General features: G+C 36.8%; 1 protein-coding gene across 1 annotated transcript in view; it reads left to right on the top strand.

Moving 5' to 3' along the window:
* The window catches only part of EPS15 (epidermal growth factor receptor pathway substrate 15), a 170222-nt gene extending 153279 nt beyond the window's left edge, over positions 1 to 16943 (top strand). The window contains exons 22-25 of the mRNA XM_082613362.1: positions 7991 to 8067; positions 9400 to 9562; positions 11777 to 11964; positions 14321 to 16943. Of these exons, the coding sequence (XP_082469488.1) occupies positions 7991 to 8067; positions 9400 to 9562; positions 11777 to 11964; positions 14321 to 14467 (575 nt within the window). The 3' untranslated portion in view covers positions 14468 to 16943. The remainder of the gene's footprint in view (positions 1 to 7990; positions 8068 to 9399; positions 9563 to 11776; positions 11965 to 14320) is intronic.
* Positions 16944 to 18855: the final 1912 nt, after the last annotated feature.

The following is an 18855-nucleotide window of genomic DNA, read 5'->3' as shown; positions in this document are numbered from 1 at the left end:
GGATTATTTCTGCTAATCAGATTATAGATGATATTTTTAAATTATGCTTTTATGTATTTCTCCAAAGTGATCATTACCTTTATTCTTGGGGAGAAGAGGGTGCTAATCAGAATACCTTTGCATTCAAAGTCTGATTCTGCTGACCCATGGCTCCTGTGTGCCTCAAGAAAAAGAAAGCCACCTACTGAGTTCCTCTCCCAGTATTTCTGGGACTCCTCAGCAGGCGTCTCACACATAATGTGAACAAGTTCATCCTCAGTGAGTCCTTCCAGTTTCTGGAGAGGTCTCTGCTTCATATCAACCATGATCAATATCTGAGAAAGTACTTTCCAAAGTCTTATTTTCCCAAATTAGGCAAAAGTGCTTTGTCATTCATCTAGAATACATTCCCCAGTGTTTGGACCAATGATGTCATTTCTTATGAAGAAGGACGTATAGAAAAACTCTAAGGAGACCTTCAAGATGGCGAAGGAGTAAGACATGGAGATCACCCTCCTCCCCACAAATACATCAGAAATACATCTACAGGTGGAACAACTCCTACAGATCACCTACTGAACACTGGCAGAAGCCCACAGACTTCTCAAAAGCTGTGGGGCTGACAGGGTCTTCGTGCTCCGGCCGGGTGTCAGACCTGTGCCTCTAGGTGGGAGAGCCAAGTTCAGGACATTGGTCCACTAGAGACCTCCCAGCTCCAAGTATTATCAAACAACAAAAGCTCTCCCAGAGATCTCCATCTCAACACTAAGACCCAGCTCCACTCAACGACCAGCAAGCTACAGTGCTGGACACCCTATGCCAAACAACTAGCAAGACAGGAACGCAACCACACCCATTAGCCTAAAATCACAGTAAGGTCACAGACACCCAAAAACACACACTGGACGTGGTCCTGCCCTCCAGAAGGACAAGATCCAGCCTTATCCAACAGAACACAGGCACCAGTCCCCTCCACCAGGAAGCCTACACAACCCACTGAACCAACCTTAGCCACTGAGGGCAGACACCAAAAACAATGGGAACTACGAACCTGCAGCCTGTGAAAAGGAGACCACAAACACAGTAAGTTAAGCAAAATGAGAAGACAGAGAAAACACACAGCAGATGAAGGAGCAAGGTAAAAACCCACCAGACCAAACAAATGAAGAGCAAATAGGCAGTCAACCTGAAAAAGAATTCAGAGTAATGATAGTAAAGATGATCCAAAATCGTGGAAATAGAATGGAGAAAATACAAGAAACGTTTAACAAGGACCTAGAAGAACTAAAGAGCAAACAAACAATGATGAACCACACAATAAATGAAATTAAAAATTCTCTTGAAGGAATCAATAGCAGAATAACTGAGGCAGAAGAACGGATAAGTGACCTGGAAGATAAAATAGTGGAAGTAATTACCGCAGAGCAGAATAAAGAAAAAAGAATGAAAAGAATTGAGGACAGTCTCAGAGACCTCTGGGACAACATTAAACACACCAACATTTGAATTATAGGGGTCCCAGAAGAAGAAGAGAAAAAGAAAGGGACTGAAAAAATATTGGAAGGCATTATAGTTGAAAACTACCCTAATATGGGAAAGGCAGTAGTCAGTCAAGTCCAGGAAATGCAGAGTCCCACACAGGATAAATCCAAGGAGAAACACGCCAAGACACATATTAATCAAACTATCAAAAATTAAATACAAAGAAAAAATATTAAAAGCAGCAAGGGAAAAGCAACAAATAACATACAAGGGAATCCCCATAAGGTTAACAGCTGATCTTTCAGCAGAAACTCTGCAAGCCAGAAGGGAGTGGCTGGACATATTTAAAGTGATGAAAGGGAAAAACCTACCACCAGATTACTATACCCAGCAAGGATCTCACTCAGATTCGACTGAGAAATTAAAACCTTTACAGACAAGCAAAAGCTAAGAGAATTCAGAACCACTAAACCAAATGCTGAAGGAACTTCTCTAGGCAGGAAACACAAGAGAAGGAAAAGACCTACAATAACAAACCCAATGGTAATAGGAACATATATATTGATAACTACCTTAAATGTAAATGGATTAAATGCTCCAACCAAAAGACATAGACTGGCTGAATGGATACAAAAACGAGACCCATATATATGCTGTCTACAAGAGACCCACTTCAGACCTAGGGACACATACAGACTGAAAGTGAGGGAATGGGAAAAGATATTCCATGCAAATGGAAATCAGAAGAAAGCTGGAGTAGCAATTCTCATATCAGACAAAATAGACTTTAAAAGAAAGACTAGTACAAGAGACAAAGAAGGACACTACATAATGATAAAGGGATCAATCCAAGAATAAGATATAACAATTGTAAATATTTATGCACCCCACATAGGAGCACCACAATACATAAGGCAAATGCTAACAGCCATAAAAGGGGAAATCGACAGTAACACACTCATAGTAGGGGACTTTAACACCCCACTTTCACCAATGGACAGATCATCCAAAATGAAATTAAATAAGGAAACACAAGCTTTAAATGACACATTAGACAAGATGGACTTAATTGATATTTATAGGACATTCCATCCAAAAACAACAGAATACACTTCCTTCTCAAGTGCTCATGGAACATTCTCCAGGATAGACCATATCGTGGGTCACAAATCAAGCCTAGTAAATTTAAGAAAATTGAAATTGTATCAAGTGTATTTTCCAACAACAACGCTGTGAGACTAGTTATCAATTACAGGAAAAAATCTGTAAAAAATACAAGCACATGGAGGCTAAACAATATGCTACTAAATAACCAAGAGATCACTGAAGAGATCAAAGAGGAAATCAAAAAATACCTGGAAACAAATGACAATGAAAAGATGATGACCCAAAATCTATGGGATGTAGCAAAAGCAGTTCTAAGAGGGAAGTTTATAGCAGTACAGTCGTACCTCAAGAAAAAAAGAAGCATCTCAATTAAACAACCTAACCTTACACCTAAAGCAATTAGAGAAAGAACACAAAAATCCCAAAGTTAGCAGAAGGAAAGAAATCATAAAGATCAGAGCAGAAATAAATGAAAAAGAAATGAAGGGAACGATAGCAAAGATCAATAAAACTAAAAGTTGGTTCTTTGAGAAATAAAATTGATAAACCATTAGCCAGATTCATCAAGAAAAAGGAGAAGACTCAAATCAATAGAATTACAAATGAAAAGGAGAAGTAAAAACTGACATTGAAGAAATACGAAGGATCATGAGAGATTACTACAAGCAACTCTATGCCAATAAAATGGACAACCTGGAAGAAATGGACAAATTCTTAGAAATGCACAACCTGCCAAGACTGAACCAGGAAGAAATAGAAAATTATAAACAGACCAATCACAAGCACTGAAATTGAGACTGTGATTAAAAATCCTCCCACAAACAAAAGCCCAGGACCAGATGCCTTCACAGGCGAATTCACTCACACATTTAGAGAAGAGCTAACACCTATCCTTCTCAAACTCCTCCAAGATATAGCAGATAGGAACACTCCTAAATGCATTCTACAGGGCCACCATCACCATGATACCAAAACCAGACAAAGATGTCTCAAAGAAAGAAAGCTACAGGCCAATATCACTGATGAACATAGATGCAAAAATCCTCAACAAAATACTAGCAAACAGAATCCAACAACACATTAAAAGGGTCATACACCATGATCAAGTGGGGTTTATCACAGGAAAGCGAGGATTCTTCAATGTACACAAATCAATCAGTGTGATAAACCATATTAACAAATTGAAGGAGAAAAACCATATTATCATCTCACTAGATGCAGAAAAAGCTTTTGACAAAATTCAACACCCATTTATGATAAAAACCCTCCAGAAAGTAGGCATAGAGGGAACTTACCTCAACATCATAAAGGCCATATATGACAAACCCACAGACAACATCATTCTCAATGGTGAAAAACTGAAACCGTTTCCTCTAAGATCAGGAACAAGACAAGATTGTCCACTCTCACCACTATTATTCAACATAGTTTTGGGAGTTTTAGCCACGGCAATCAGAGAAGAAAAAGAAATAAAAGGAATCCCAATCGGAAATGAAGAAGTAAAGATGTCACTGTTTGCAGATGACATGATACTATACATAGAGAATCCTAAAGATGCTACCAGAAAACTACTAGAGCTAATCACTGAATGTGGTAAAGTAGCAGAATACAAAATTAATGCACAGAAATCTCTTGCATTCCTATACACTAATGATGAAAAATTTGAAAGTGAAATTAAGGAAACACTCCCATTTACCATTGCAACAAAAAGAATAAAATTCCTAGTAATAAACCTACCTTAGGAGTCAAAAGACCTGTATGCAGAAAACTATAAGACATTGATGAAAGAAATTAAAGATGATACAAACAGATGGAGAGAGAATACCATGTTCTTGGATTGGAAAAATCAACATTGTGAAAATTACTGTCCAGAGCAATCTACAGATGCGGTGCAATCCCTATCAAACTACCGATGGCATTTTTCACAGAACTAGAACAAAAAATTTCACAATTTGTATGGAAACACAAAAGACCCTGAATAGCCAAAGCAGTCTGGAGAAAGTAAAATGGAGCTGGAGGAATCAGGCTTCCAGACTTCAGACTATACTACAAAGCTACAGTAACCTAGACAGTATGGTACTGGCACAAAAAGAGAAATATAGATCAATGGAACAGGATAGAAAGCATAGAGATAAACCCATGCACATATGGTCACCTTATTTTTGACAAAGGAGGCAAGAATATACAATGGAGAAAAGACAGCCTCTTTGATAAGTGGTGCTGGGAAAACTGGACAGCTACATGTAAAAGAATGAAATTAGAACACTCCCTAACACCATACACAAAAATAAACTCAAAATGGATTGAAGACCTAAATGTAAGGCCAGACACTATAAAGGCCAGACACTATTTTTTAATTTCCTTTTCTTAGAGGAAAACAGAACACTCTATGACATAAATTACAGCAAGATCCTTTTTAACCCACCTCCTAGAGAAAAGGAAATTAAAAAATATAAACAAATGGGACCTAATGAAGCTTAAAAGCTTTTGCACAGCAAAGGAAACCATAAACAAGATGAAAAAATAACCCTCAGAATGGGAGAAAATGTTTGCAAATGAATCAACAGACAAAGGATTAATCTTCAAAATATACAAGCAGCTCATGCAGCTCAATATCAAAAAAACAAACAACCCAATCCAAAAATGGGCAGAACACCTAAATAGACATTTCTCCAAAGAAGATATACAGATTGCCAGCAAACACACGAAAGGATGCTCAGCATCAGTAATCGTTAGAGAAATGCAAATCAAAATTGTAGTGAGGTATCACCTCATACCAGTCAGAATGGCCATCATCAAAAAGTCTACAAACAATAAATGCTGGAGAGGGTGTGGAGAAAAGGACACCACCTTGCACTGTTGGTGGGAATGTAAATTGATACAGCCACTATGGAGAACAGTATGGAGGTTCCTTATAAAACTACAAATAGAACTACCATACGACCCAGCAGTCCCGCTACTGGGCATATACCCTGAGAAAACCATAATTCAAAAAGAGTCAGGTAACCACAATATTCATTGCAGCTCTATTTACAATAACCAGGACATGGAAGCAACCTAAGTGTCCATCGACAGATGAATGGATAAAGAAGGTGTGGCACGTATATACAATGGAATATTATTCAGCCATAAAAAGAAACGAAATTGAGTTATTTGTAGTGAGGTGGATGGACCTAGAGTCTGTCATACAGAGTGAAGTAAGTCAGAAAGAGAAAAACAAATACCATATGCTAACACATATATATGGATTCTAAAAAAAAAAAAAAAGGTTCTGAAGAACCTAAGGGCAGGACAGGAATACAGATACAGACATAAAGACTGGACTTGAGGACACGGGGAGGGGGAAGGGTAAGCTGGGACGAAGCAAGAGAGTGGCATTGACATATATACACTACCAGATGTAAAATAGATAGCTAGTGGGAAGCAGCCACATAGCACAGGGAGATCAGCTTTGTGACCACCTAGAGGTGTGGGATAGGGAGGGTGGTAGAGAGACACAAGAGGGAGGAGATATGGGGATATATGTATATGTATAGCTGATTCACTTTGTTATAAAGCAGAAACTAACACACCATTGTAAAGCAATTATACTCCAATAAAGATGTTAAAAAATATACTCTAGTAACCTACATGTAGCGTATTCACATACAAGTGTCATGTTTTTTAATTGGTGTCTTTCACAATGTACACTTCATAATATTTCAGTGAAACCTGACCTAACTCAGCAGTGTTGTCACATGTATTATGACTGCTTGTAAAAGCTGTGGTACCATGGCAGAGCAAAAGCATGAAGCAGATTTTTCAGTCCATCAAGTGAAATGAGCCCAACTCCTTTTCCATCATTAATTACCCTTATACCCATCAGGAGAGCGTCTGCATCCTGCTCAGGCTGTGCCTCAGCTGCCACTGCATCAGGAATTACAGGAAAAGGAGGAGAAAGAAGGGAAAGCCTGAAACAGCACCCGTGACTAGGCAGGGCCTGAGGCTGTGGGACGCAGCAGATACGTAGTAATACAAAACCATCTTTTATGGCTAAAGCTGTAGGATTTCCTGTAACTCTGGACTCTCAACATCCTCTTCACGTTCGGAGTTATTGGTGTGTCCCTAAAGGACTGATTTTCTCTGTGCTTCTACCCACCTCATGACTGTCTTGGTGACAAGACAAAGATAATGTATATCTTCCTTGCCCCTCTTCTGTTTATGTCCATGGTGTACTCACTGTTAGAGGTAAGGGCACGCTTTACACATTTAAATGAGTGGGTGAGCACACTTTGTCCTAAAACTGATTTGATGTAAAGATGAGTTAAGGAAGAACAGGGAGCATTTTTCTGTGCCTCTTTGCTCTGTCTTACCCTCTCTTTTGAGATTCACTTTCTTCTTCCTTTGTTTCTTTCTGCTTTCCTATATCAAGCAGCAATTCCTATAAATATTCTTTGACCTTGTTGGTAGCCTTTATGCCTGAACAGGCAAAACCTATCTCAAAGTAAGTCAGTTTGTTCCAGTTGAAAATGTTAGTCTATTTGTTAAGTGCACTATGATGGAGCAGATAACTTCTCATGCCTGTGGAGCAGGGATTAAATACTGCTTTTGCAATTACTGTTCCTTCTGCCTGGAATAGATTTCTCTCCCCCACCTCCATCTATTCAGCAGACTCCATCCCTTATTTAAAAGACCTAGGTCAAATGTAATGGCTTATTTTATGCTTTTCCCGATTCTCCCAGACAGTTAATGGCTTCTACTACAGGTTTTTTATACCTCTCTAATAGCTCATTTAAGATTATTTTATTATTGTTTGTGTATATGTCTGTCACTATACTATGAGCTTTTCAGACATAGGAACTCTACTTATTTTCTTCAGTTTTATATATGGCCAATGAATCTTTTTTGACCATTCATTCTTTACTGGATAAGTGTTACTCCTTGTTTTTAAGGACCTTACAATCTAGTAGGGGTGATATATCAATCACAGATAACCATAATACAAACTAGAATGCTGTCAGTGCCACAAAGAAGGAAGAAATCACTTCTTGCTGTGTGAAGTAGAGACACCTAGGTTATTCTAGGCTTTGTGGATATGGTAATATTTGAAATGGACCTTGAAGGGTGTGTGTGAAATGTGGAATTAATGCTGTGTAGTTTTTTTTACTTCATGATGTCTTTATTAGAAATAGTTTAAGCACACGGGAGCTATATTATTTGATGTGTATTCCAAAGCCTTAAACACTTTACCTAGAGTTAGTTCACCTGGTTTTGATTCTTAATTTATTCATCAGTGTGCTAAACTGTCTTTTGTGGACTTAAATTCAGGGACTAATATTTGGCATTAGATATTTTTCATTTGTCTGAATGTTACTAACCAAAAGAGGACATGAAATTTGATGTCTTTCTGTCCTATTGCATTGATTTTCTTTATTCATTTTAGCCACAGACCCCTTTGCTTCTGTTTTTGGAAATGAATCGTTTGAAGATGGATTTGCTGACTTCAGCACATTGTCAAAGGTAATCTGCAGTAATTAGTAGGAAAGTAAAATATACTGTGTTTCCACCAAAGGAGTGATCCTTCCTTTCGATTTTATAACCTGACCCTCACAGAGATTGCAACTTGATTTCAGTAAGGCACAGCAAACATTGATTTCAGACAGAAATGAAATATAAGATGTAATCAAAGTAGACATTTCTGTGCACAAAAACAATGGTGATGGTGCAGATAATTATAATTTTCTACTGGCAGGTTTGCTCAACAACTTTAAGAGTCTTCGGTCTTTTTAAACATGTTTCTTCCAATTGAACTACATTTTCCCCCTGTTGACTCTGGGTCAATAGCTGTAAAATCTGGGCATTCATTCCATCCTCTCTGTACTGGTTGCTTGATTTTATGTTCTGAGACTGTTAAGGTTAGTATTAAGATAATTAATAGCCCAGCACTATTAGGTAGTGGACTATATGTCCACTACCTGTTTTCCAATGTAGCCCTAGGATTGATTCAGGCCAAAAGAGTAAACTTAGAGTATATGTCACACTGTCTCTATCATTGGTTCTCAACAGGGTGTTATTCCCCCCACCCCCACCCCCCAGGAAACATTTGGCAATGTCTAGAGACATTTTCGGTTGTCACAGCTGAGGAGGAGGGCTGTTCATATCTAGTGGATAGAGACCAGGGATGTTGTGCAACACCCTGCAACACCCTGTCCAGCGCCACAACACAGAGCTATATCCAGCCCAAAATGTCAGCATGCTCCTTTAGAGAAACACTGGCCTAAACTGTAATATCCAATTCATTATAGAAAAGTGAATCTTTCATTACTCCATGTATTAGAGAGGCCAGGTCTTCAGACCCACAATAAGAGTTATGCCATAGGATCAGTTTGCTTAGAAAAAAAATTGACTTTCAGGTTGTCTTTGATGTTTTTTAAGATGCCATTTTCTTTGACTTTAGTATTAAATCTTTCCTATATTTAAGTGCATTGGCAAGTGTGGAATTGGTATTTTTTCCTTTATCATTTGGATCAGATATTCACTTGAGGAAAAATATATTAGTCCCTTTATAAAGGGCCTCAATGGTTTTGTATCACCTGAATCTTAATAAACCTTTAATCCAGAGCTGGCTTGTTTTGGTACGATCTGTTGCTCTTAATAAGTAGTGATGTTACAATCACTACTCATATAGAACAATTAAAAATTTTTTTTCCATTTTTGTTCTGAATGCAAAGGTTAAAATGTTAGTGCTAAAGCTGCATAATACTGAAGATCACTCTTCCAAATGCTCCATAACCGCGTACAGTTTGGTTGACATAATATATATAACCATGAGTAATTTCTTTTCAAACAAAGGTCAACAATGAAGATCCTTTTAGTTCAGCCACATCAAGCTCCATCAGCAATATGGTCATTACAAAAAATATGCTTGAGGAAACATCCATCAAAAATGAAGATGTACCCCCAGCACTGCCACCAAAGATTGGAACTCCAACAAGACCCTGCCCACCACCACCTGGTATGAGAGTTGATACCTTTCCTAAATCAACTACTTCCTTTTTCTTTCTGAAAAGTATTGTGTGGGTCTTATTTGTAGACTTTATATAAAGGGCCTTAAACAAAACAAGTCCAAAAACACAGCAGAAGCCTGCTGCTATCATCTGTTCTGACCTTAAGGCAGAATTACAGATATGTGCCTAAGAAGCCAGCCTGTGTAACTGTCATGAACTATTTTTCTAGCAAGAGCTAATTTCTCTTTAAATCATTTTAGAGAGGCAGTAAATGAAAAAAGGAAAGTACCAACGAAATCTCTTACTTTTTGGAAGCTCATTGATTACCATTTGAACAACAGTTTCCTGCGCTTTGGTATTTTAATAAATTTCTGTAAGCGAAGATTAATTTGAAGTCCCTTTCTTTTTCCTGCTAAATGTGAAGTCTTCCTTAAGTCCTTTAATGTGAGAATATATGGCCTTTTTGGTATCCAGAATTCAGCTTTTCGGTATCAGAATTTTAAAAGAAAGTATTGTTTTTCTTGAAGGAAAATACTATTTTACTTGACTTAATAAGAGACTGCTTTATTTTATAAAAGTGATGTTTTTGGTCTAGAAACAAATTCTTACTATTCTTGTTTTTGTTTGTTTGTTTGTTTAGCACTATACAAAAGGAAGGGGTTTTGTTTGTTTGTTTGTTTTTAATGAAGATAATAAAGTTCATGAGAAGTGGTGAAAAGGCAATCCCCTGAATAGTTGTAGTACTACTTGTGAGAAGGCACATCTGGTACATTATTGTTTTAACCATATATCATTCTGTGGTAAATTTTCAGCCTCAGTAGTTCTAGAATATTATTCTTGCCTTTTCATAATAGCCTCCCTATGGTATTTCTTGGGCAGATTTTTTTTCTTTGATTTAAAGAATTGCAAATAAAATTGTTAATACCCAGCTACCTGTTGAAAAATCAGGTGAACAAGTTATTTTTATCTTTTAAGGAAAAGTAGCGTGTATCATATATCACCAGAGAGTAAGGTTGTCAGAATATATTTTAAAAAATGATAGTTAATTTGCTCATTTAAGTTTTATACCAGTAAGGTGCCAATAGTGAGGTTATTTTTAAAATCCTAAGTAAACTAATATACTAGTGCGGTAACTAAATCTAAGACTTCAGCAAAGTGAGTATATATCACTGTAGAAAAATCAAGGAAAGAAAGATGGTTTGTTGAACTGCAGCCTAAAGATCTGGGTTCTAATTCTGGATATTCTCTGACTAGCTCTATGATCTTGAGTGTGTAACTTCATATGTCTGAACCTCAGCTATCTGAGTTATTAGATGGTGGCATTAATTCTAATGTTGCCTACCTTCACAGGATTGTGGAAAGATCCTTTGAGATATAAGATGTGAACACCTTTTGTAAGCTGCTATAGTGCCAGAAAGAATCTGTTGTTATGACTGCTCTTACAGCTTAACACATCTTTAGGAAAATATGTATATTTGAAGATATTTTAGCACCTGTTCTTATTATCCTTTCTTCAGGAAGTACTGAGTTTAAGTCTTTAAAATTAGAAAAATTGTTTGAAAATGGTGCTGAATTAATAAGTAACAGTATGCTGTTTGGTAAAAGATTTAGTTGATCAGCAGCCACAAAGATTTAGGGCCTGGGCTTCAAAGCATTCTCTTTATTCTTCAGTTTGAAATATTGTAATAGCAAGAAATAGGTGGGCTTTGCCAAGGTAGTTTTTAATTTCATGCTCCCAGGTGTTACATATAGATCCAGAGGAAAATCAGAAGAATATTAGCATTTTTCAAAGCTCATTTGCCCTTCCTGCCACTAGTGGATAACTGTATCAGGCAGAGGTTATCACAGCAGAGGCCGTTTTTGTCATGATTCTTCGTCATTCTCCTGCTGTTTTGTCCATTCCTCTCTCTTTTCTTGGGAACATGCTGCTTTAGAGAAGAGAAGGTCAACTCTCTGGGCAGATAAGATTCCCGGCCCATTTCCCCCTTTCTTTGCTATTTTTCCATTTAGCTACATAGAGCTAGAATGTATTTGAGAGGTTGTGTGTGAAAATTTGAGGACAGAGTGTTGCTGTGATAGTTTAAGACCATATTAAGAATGTGTTTGAGGTACTGACCCCCATTCCCCACCCCCAGCTCTTTAATGCTCCCTGTGTCCATGTTCTTGTGTGTTTGTGTTTGCCATATTTGCTGGCTGAGTTAACTGTAATGATTTTGATCCAGGGAAAAGACCCATCAACAACTTGGATTCTTCTGATCCCTTTAAACTGAATGATCCATTTCAGCCTTTGCCAGGCAATGATAGCCCCAAGGAAAAAGACCCTGATATGTTTTGTGACCCGTTCACTTCTTCTTCTACCGCCACTACCAGTACAGAGGCTGACCCAAGCAGTTTTGCTAACTTCAGTGCTGTAAGTACTGTGAATGGGCTGTCTGGGGGGAAATCTTTCCATTTACAGTTTAAGGAGTTTTCAAAGATTATTTTGGAGTTTGCCAAATTTGCATTATTTCAACTAAATTTACCAACATGTTAAAAATGATCTTTATTCTTCCCCCAACCAAAAAATCTCTGTTTGATTCTGTTCGCTGGTTCTAAAAGTATTTCATTGCTCAAATGATTTTTGTAGTCTTAATTCTTGGGATATATACCAGTTGTTTTGCAAAACCCTTCTCTTGATCTTGGTAAACAATATAAATAAAATTCTCACAGTTATTATCTTGCAAATTGTTACGGATGATGGGCCATTAGAGAGTCATTTGCTCTCTGCCCTCTGGATGAATAATGCCAATAATGAGTTTGTGTATTTGTAACTGTGTTTGTGTGTTTGCGTATAAAGCCTTGATGATTTCTGGAGACCAGTCAACAACTATGAGAGGATAGGGCCAGGAATTCTTTGAATTGAAAATAAAACTCTGGTTTCATATAATAGTGTTCCTAGAAAGTAAATGTTGGTTTTATTAAATAAATATGATTGTTAACAGCTAAACAATCTTTAATTATTTGGGGGGCTCTAATTCACTAGCATTCCATATTTACTCTGCATCCTCCCAGAGCTGACTAACATAGGCAGACCAGTAAAGACAATAAATAGAAGAATGCTGTGACAAGACCATAGGTAGGGTCTATAAGATCACAGAAATGGGACAACCAACTTAAAGTGTCACTCTGGAGGGACGGACATTAAGCAATGACACGTATTCCATCATTATTTACATAAAAACAAGGCTTTTTTTGTTTTGTTTTGTTTTGTTTTTAATTCTTAGAGTAACTAACAGTGTTTCATTTTCCCAGATGTTTTTTCAGGTAGAATGACCTTCATTATCGCTGTCTATTTTATAACAAAGCAATTTTCCTCTACTTAATACCTTAAGCACTTGAGATGATTTTAGAAATAAGAGATCTAGTGGCCAGGTGACTCTGACCACAATCTGCCTAATGTCTCCCTCAGTGTAGCGTTGGGTCCCTCAACCTGTCACTTTATCCCTGCAGCCATTTCTAGTTAGAAAGGAGGTAGGCAGGAATCTGTATGCAACTAAGGCAGACAGAATTAGTCTCAGCTACCCAACTTTTGAATCTGTACTCTTAAGTTTCAGTGGCTTCCTCTGAATGTAAAGGAGCAGAATAGGAATCAGTATTTTGAATACTGGAAAACGGAGAGTGTCAGAATTATACTGCCTTTTATTAGATGGAATTTGAGTTGTTTCAAGCAGAGAATCCAGAATTACTCTTCTTAGTATAATCCTCTTAATATAAAATAACCTTCTGGCAGTTAGTGGCATTTAATATCTTAAATATGATTTCAGCAAGTCAAAACCTGGTTGGAATGAGTCTTGAACAATAGCTAAGGCATTTTGCTTATTTCATATTCCAGAATCTCAGTATAGTATAATATTAAGCAGCTCATAATAAAAATGTCTTCTTTTTTTAATTATGAGAGATTTGTTAAGTATTATAAGTTTCAAAGGCCCTCTAATTCCCTAGGGAAAAAACTACCATTTTCAAAAAGCCTGACAGTTTCTTTCACTTCATCCTATTATGGTATTCATCCTATTATGGTATTCTTCTATATGACAGGACTTGAAACTGGGTGGAATTTTTTTATTTAGTATCTGCCACGGTTGCTCTTTCGGGTGGATAAGTGTATTTCCTTGACTTAATAATTACCAGCATTAAGGTTTTATTTAGACTAGATCAAAAAGTTCTCAATATCTACTGAAATCTTTATAATACATTAAAAAAATGATTAGGTTCACATCTTATTTAGTATATCCAGTACTCTTATTTTATGTATAACAAAATTTATGTATGTATAGATATTCTTTGCTTCATAATTTTTCTGTACCTGAAGGGCTAGGATAAGGTAGGAAATCACCAGTGGGATTAAGTTGAAAATGATTTATCATGTGAGGATAATCACTGAAGTTGAAGTAGTAAATGTTTCACATTAGATAAAAATGCTAGCCCTCTCCTGTTTTTAAATCTCCTGATTCACCTTAAGAATTTCCACTTTTTAAAGAAAATGATGTTTTAATGTTCAGTTTTATAGACTATCTGTAGACTGCATTAATTTTTAAGATTAAATCATATTTTAATAACTGATTAAATGTGTTTTCAGAAAAAAAATTAACAAGTAACAGGACTATTTACAGAGTCCTTCAGAAGGTGAAACAAATAGTTAAATATCATTTCGCAAAAGTTCTTTTTCCTTCTTGTGTTTGTTCTGCTCATGAATTTATTCGTTTGTTCATTTGTCTTTTAAATGGCAGTATCCCTCTGAAGAAGATATGATTGAGTGGGCCAAGAGGGAAAGTGAGAGAGAGGAAGAGCAGAGGCTTGCCCGACTGAATCAGCAAGAGCAAGAAGACTTAGAACTGGCTATTGCACTCAGCAAATCTGAAATATCAGAAGCATGAAGAATTTTCCTGTTCTTTGTCAATCACACAACACTCTTCTTCCTGAATACTGAAGCTATTTACAGTGTGTATCAAAACTACCTATGAGCATGGGAATACAAAAGGTTTGAGATTCCTGTAAATGTGACAAAAGTTTTTGTTTTTTTTAAACTCCATTTCAGATTTGTCCTTTTTTTCCCCCTGTAAAAGCGGTAATCCAGATAACTTCACCTAGGCCCCCGTTCTGGTGTGCATTTAATGTGAGCTTTTGCCTGCCTGTGCTACTTTTACTTGGAAAGCTAGAGCACCCAAGCTTCTGCCTTCTGGAATATAGAGAAATAGTTTCATCCCTTTGCTACCCTTGTTCTGTAGTTACTCTGATGATAGCCAGTGGGGTTCTTAAAGTTGCCAGTATTCTCCCCTAATTTGAATGGTTGAAAGAGGGGAAGGGAAAGAACATCCTATTTCTTTTATGATAGAGCAAATTGGCTAGTTTAAAGTACATGTTTGTATTTCCTTATAATCAAAATACTGTTCAATTTGATTTTTATAGACAAGAAAAAATATTTTGCATAAATTGACTCCACTATCGAAAAAGGGATGCTTTAGATTGAACCATTATAGCTTCAGACTCAATCTTTTCCTAAATAAAAACTTTAAAGCTTCATGTGTGAAATATATTTAAAATTTTCTTCTCTGGACTTAGGGAATTTTAGATAAACACATACCTCTCCATAATTTTAAGCACTAGAGAGTGGAGAAAAATTACCACTTAAAATATACCCATCAATATAAGGTAAGCAAAAATCTTTACCTGGCAGCCATTCTGCCACTGCCATGGCACTGTCCTCTTTAGTTCATGGTAGGTTTATTTTTCTACTTTTGCAGAAGAAACTTTAGCAAGCTAGAACTGGAAGGTACTTTAACTTTTTGTATACATATATATATTTTTTTTCTTTAATGAAGGTTCAGTTACTTGAAATGTAAAAACATTCACTGAATACAACTGAAAAAAGTGACATGTATTAAATCATATTATTGCTTTTTGTCCATTTTTGTGGATTAAAATAGTTTATTCTCTTTGTGTTTTTCACCTACAAAATTGGCAGGCTAGCAAAAAAATTTTGTGTTTTTTAATTGGGAGAGAAGAGACCTGCCAAATTATCGAAGCTCTTTATGTGTTAAAAGCCTATCTCCTATAAAATTGACCTAGCAGACAAGCTGAATTTAAAATGGACTGTGAAGTAGGCTGTAAATTGTAATCTTAATTTTTTTAACATGAATCAGTGATTTAGATAATGTATTGAAAACCAAGATAAAGGAAAATGCACCTAAAAACTAATTAAATATCTCTGTGGTTACCAAGTCAAGGTGGTATTGATCTGTGTTAATCAGAGTAACTTGTTGCCTAGCCTATGAATAAATTCCACAGTATCCAGTTCATTTCATCTTGAAATGGTGCTTTTTTTCTCTCCACACACAATTGGATTGCTGCAGTTTAAAATAAATTTGAACCACTTTCTTGCACTGCTAGCTTTTTTCTACTTTTATAGATTAAAACATTTCAGCATAAAAGTCATACATATGAAGTAAGGGCTGAATCATAATCACAAGGGTTTAATTTTGATAAACTAATCCAGTTATAAGGATGTACTGCAAAAGTTGATTGAGAAAGTAGTATTGGGAGTTGTGAATGGTAGTGAGTTTGGGGTTTTTTTCTTCTCCTTACACTTTAGGAACAAGGTAAGTTGACTTGAACAACCTTCTTTTGCACTGGGAAAATGAACAGATGTTTGAAATGGTTTTAAAATATTTTTTTTAATTAAAAGAACACTCTGGAAAGTACTAAATATCTGTAACTTATAAACACCAACTTTCGATGTAATAAGTATACCTTAATCTTATGTGTGTTTAACTGGATTACATAGATTCTTATCTTTTATTAAAATATGTATACTCAGTGGACCAATATAATATTAAAGTATGTATATATTATATACATATATATATATACATTTATATATATATATATACATATATATATATATATATATATAAATCTCCATGCTCACTTGTGTAGGATGAATGTCTTAGAGTCATTTATGATTATATTTTATGTTGTTGACTCTGGCTCCAGAGCCTGTGCTTGAACAGGACAGATAAGTATTCCTGAGAGCTAAGTGACACTACTTACGAAGTTTTAACCATCTTCTTCCTACTCGTTCAGGTTTATTTGAGTTCCCTTTATAGAATTTTCTCTTATGTTTCAAACTTCTAAACTGTAGCCTGTAATTATGAGAACAATAAACTTTAAGTTATAATAAACCATACTATCCATACATCCTATCTGAAATGGAGTTTTGCACGGTTCTCTGTTATGTCCATGCTGTGTCCAAGGAGGGGTAGGCATACAATCAGCACAGATTAATATGTGTAAAGTGCTTGAGACAGTACCTGGTATAGAATAAAATACTCAATAAATGTTAACTATTTTTTAGTTGACATGTCCTGTTTTTTTGAAAGAAAGATAGGAAACGGGTATGCATAGAGACAGTGCCTGAAACGTGGGTGGTGTGTATATATTTGTTGAATGAGGATTTGTGACATGGACTCTAGGAGGGCACTGTGGTGTGAAAAATTCAGACAACCCTGGTCTGCCATTTTTAGGAAAGATGACTTTGACAAAGTTACTTAGCCTCCCTGAGCCTCATTTACCTCTTCTAATGAACATCGTAATACCCAACTCACAGGATTGTTCTGAATGATTTGAGTTTGAAAGCTTTTTAATATTATTTATTTTAATCAAACAAATGCAGCCATGTTATTATTAATAGTGAAAATAGCTATTGGTTATTGAATGCACTGTACCTAAGCACTTTATGTGTGTCTTCTTGTTTAATCTTCACAGAAGCCCTAAGTAGTACTATTATTATCGCCTGTTTTAGAAATAGGAAAAATGAGGCTCAAAAAAGTTAAAATAGGGCTTCCCTGGTGGCGCAGTGGTTGAGAGTCCGCCTGCCGATGCAGGGGACACGGGTTCGTGCCCCGGTCCGGGAAGATCCCACATGCCGCGGAGCGGCTGGGCCCGTGAGCCATGGCCACTTAGCCTGCACGTCCGTAGCCTGTGCTCCGCAACGGAAGAGGCCACAACAGTGAGAGGCCCGCGTACCGCAAAAATAATAACAACAACAACAACAAAAAAGTTAAAATAATATGGTTCAGATAATACTGCTAATAAGTAGATGAGCCAGGAATTGAACTCTGGTCTCTCTGATTGTAAAACATGATACTCTTTCCAGTTTACCGTGCTTTGTCTCCTTTTGTGTGAAAAAAATATTGCCTATAGGAAATGCTAGGAACAGGGCATGATAAATAATAACAGATAACATATATTGAGCTTCAGGCAGAATCCTTAGTGCTTTGCGTATATTATTTCATTTCATCCTTAGAAAAGTAACCCTGTAATGTATAGGTACTATTTTTGTCTCCATTTTACAGAGGAGGTGCCCTAATTAGACCACAGTTATGTAGCTAGTAAGTGACAGAGCTGGAATTTGAACCCAGGAGACTGGCTCTACCATTTTGACGAGTGCTTTCTATTCCTGTTAAAGGTGAGAAGCCAGAGGAGAACTATCATAAATAGAATAATCCATGTAATCTCTGCTCTTGAGGATTAATGAAATAAACCTACTACATAGCACGTGGCATCTTATAAAACACTTCCTAATTCATTTTCATATCTAATCTTTACCAGGATTTAGAACAGTTTTTGACACATGAAAGCACTCAACCAGTGTAAGTTACCAATATTGTGATAAATGATAAATCGGAACATAGGGGAGATAGCCAACCTTTCTTTTATTAAAGAAATACAAATTTTAAAACCACAAAAGCTGGCAAAAACAAAAAATAATTTATTAGTGCTGGCAAAGCTCTGGAAAGAATACATTAAAAGGTAGGCAAAGGGGCTTCCCTGGTGGCGTGGTGGTTGAGAGTCCGCCTGCCAATGCAGGGGACACGGGTTCGTGCCCCGGTCCGGGAGGATCCCACATGCCGTGGAGCGGCTGGGCCCGTGAGCCATGGCCGCTGAGCCTGCGCCTCCAGAGCCTGTCTGTGCTCCACAACAGGAGAGGCCACAACAGTGAGAGGCCCGCGTACTGCAAAAAAAAAAAAAAAAAAAAAAAGCAAAGAGTAGATTTTGGAGAGTTTGCCACACAGATGCAGGGACAGGGCATTCTAGGCAGAGGCCATGGTTGTATAAAGAAAAAGTGGTAGGACACGACATAGTGTGCTAGCACATGACATAGTGTGCTAGCAAACAGCAAGTATTGAAGTAGTTCAGTGTAACTAGAGTAGGTTTGTGGGCAAAAGAGTGAAATATTTGTGTTTGTGTGTAAGAAAGTTCTCAC

The sequence above is a fragment of the Mesoplodon mirus genome, assembly GCF_964341445.2.
Source record: "Mesoplodon mirus genome assembly, chromosome: 3".
Classification (NCBI taxonomy): domain Eukaryota; kingdom Metazoa; phylum Chordata; class Mammalia; order Artiodactyla; family Ziphiidae; genus Mesoplodon; species Mesoplodon mirus.
The sequence above is the reverse complement of the archived record's forward strand: the minus strand, read 5'-3'. Positions and strand labels throughout refer to the sequence as shown.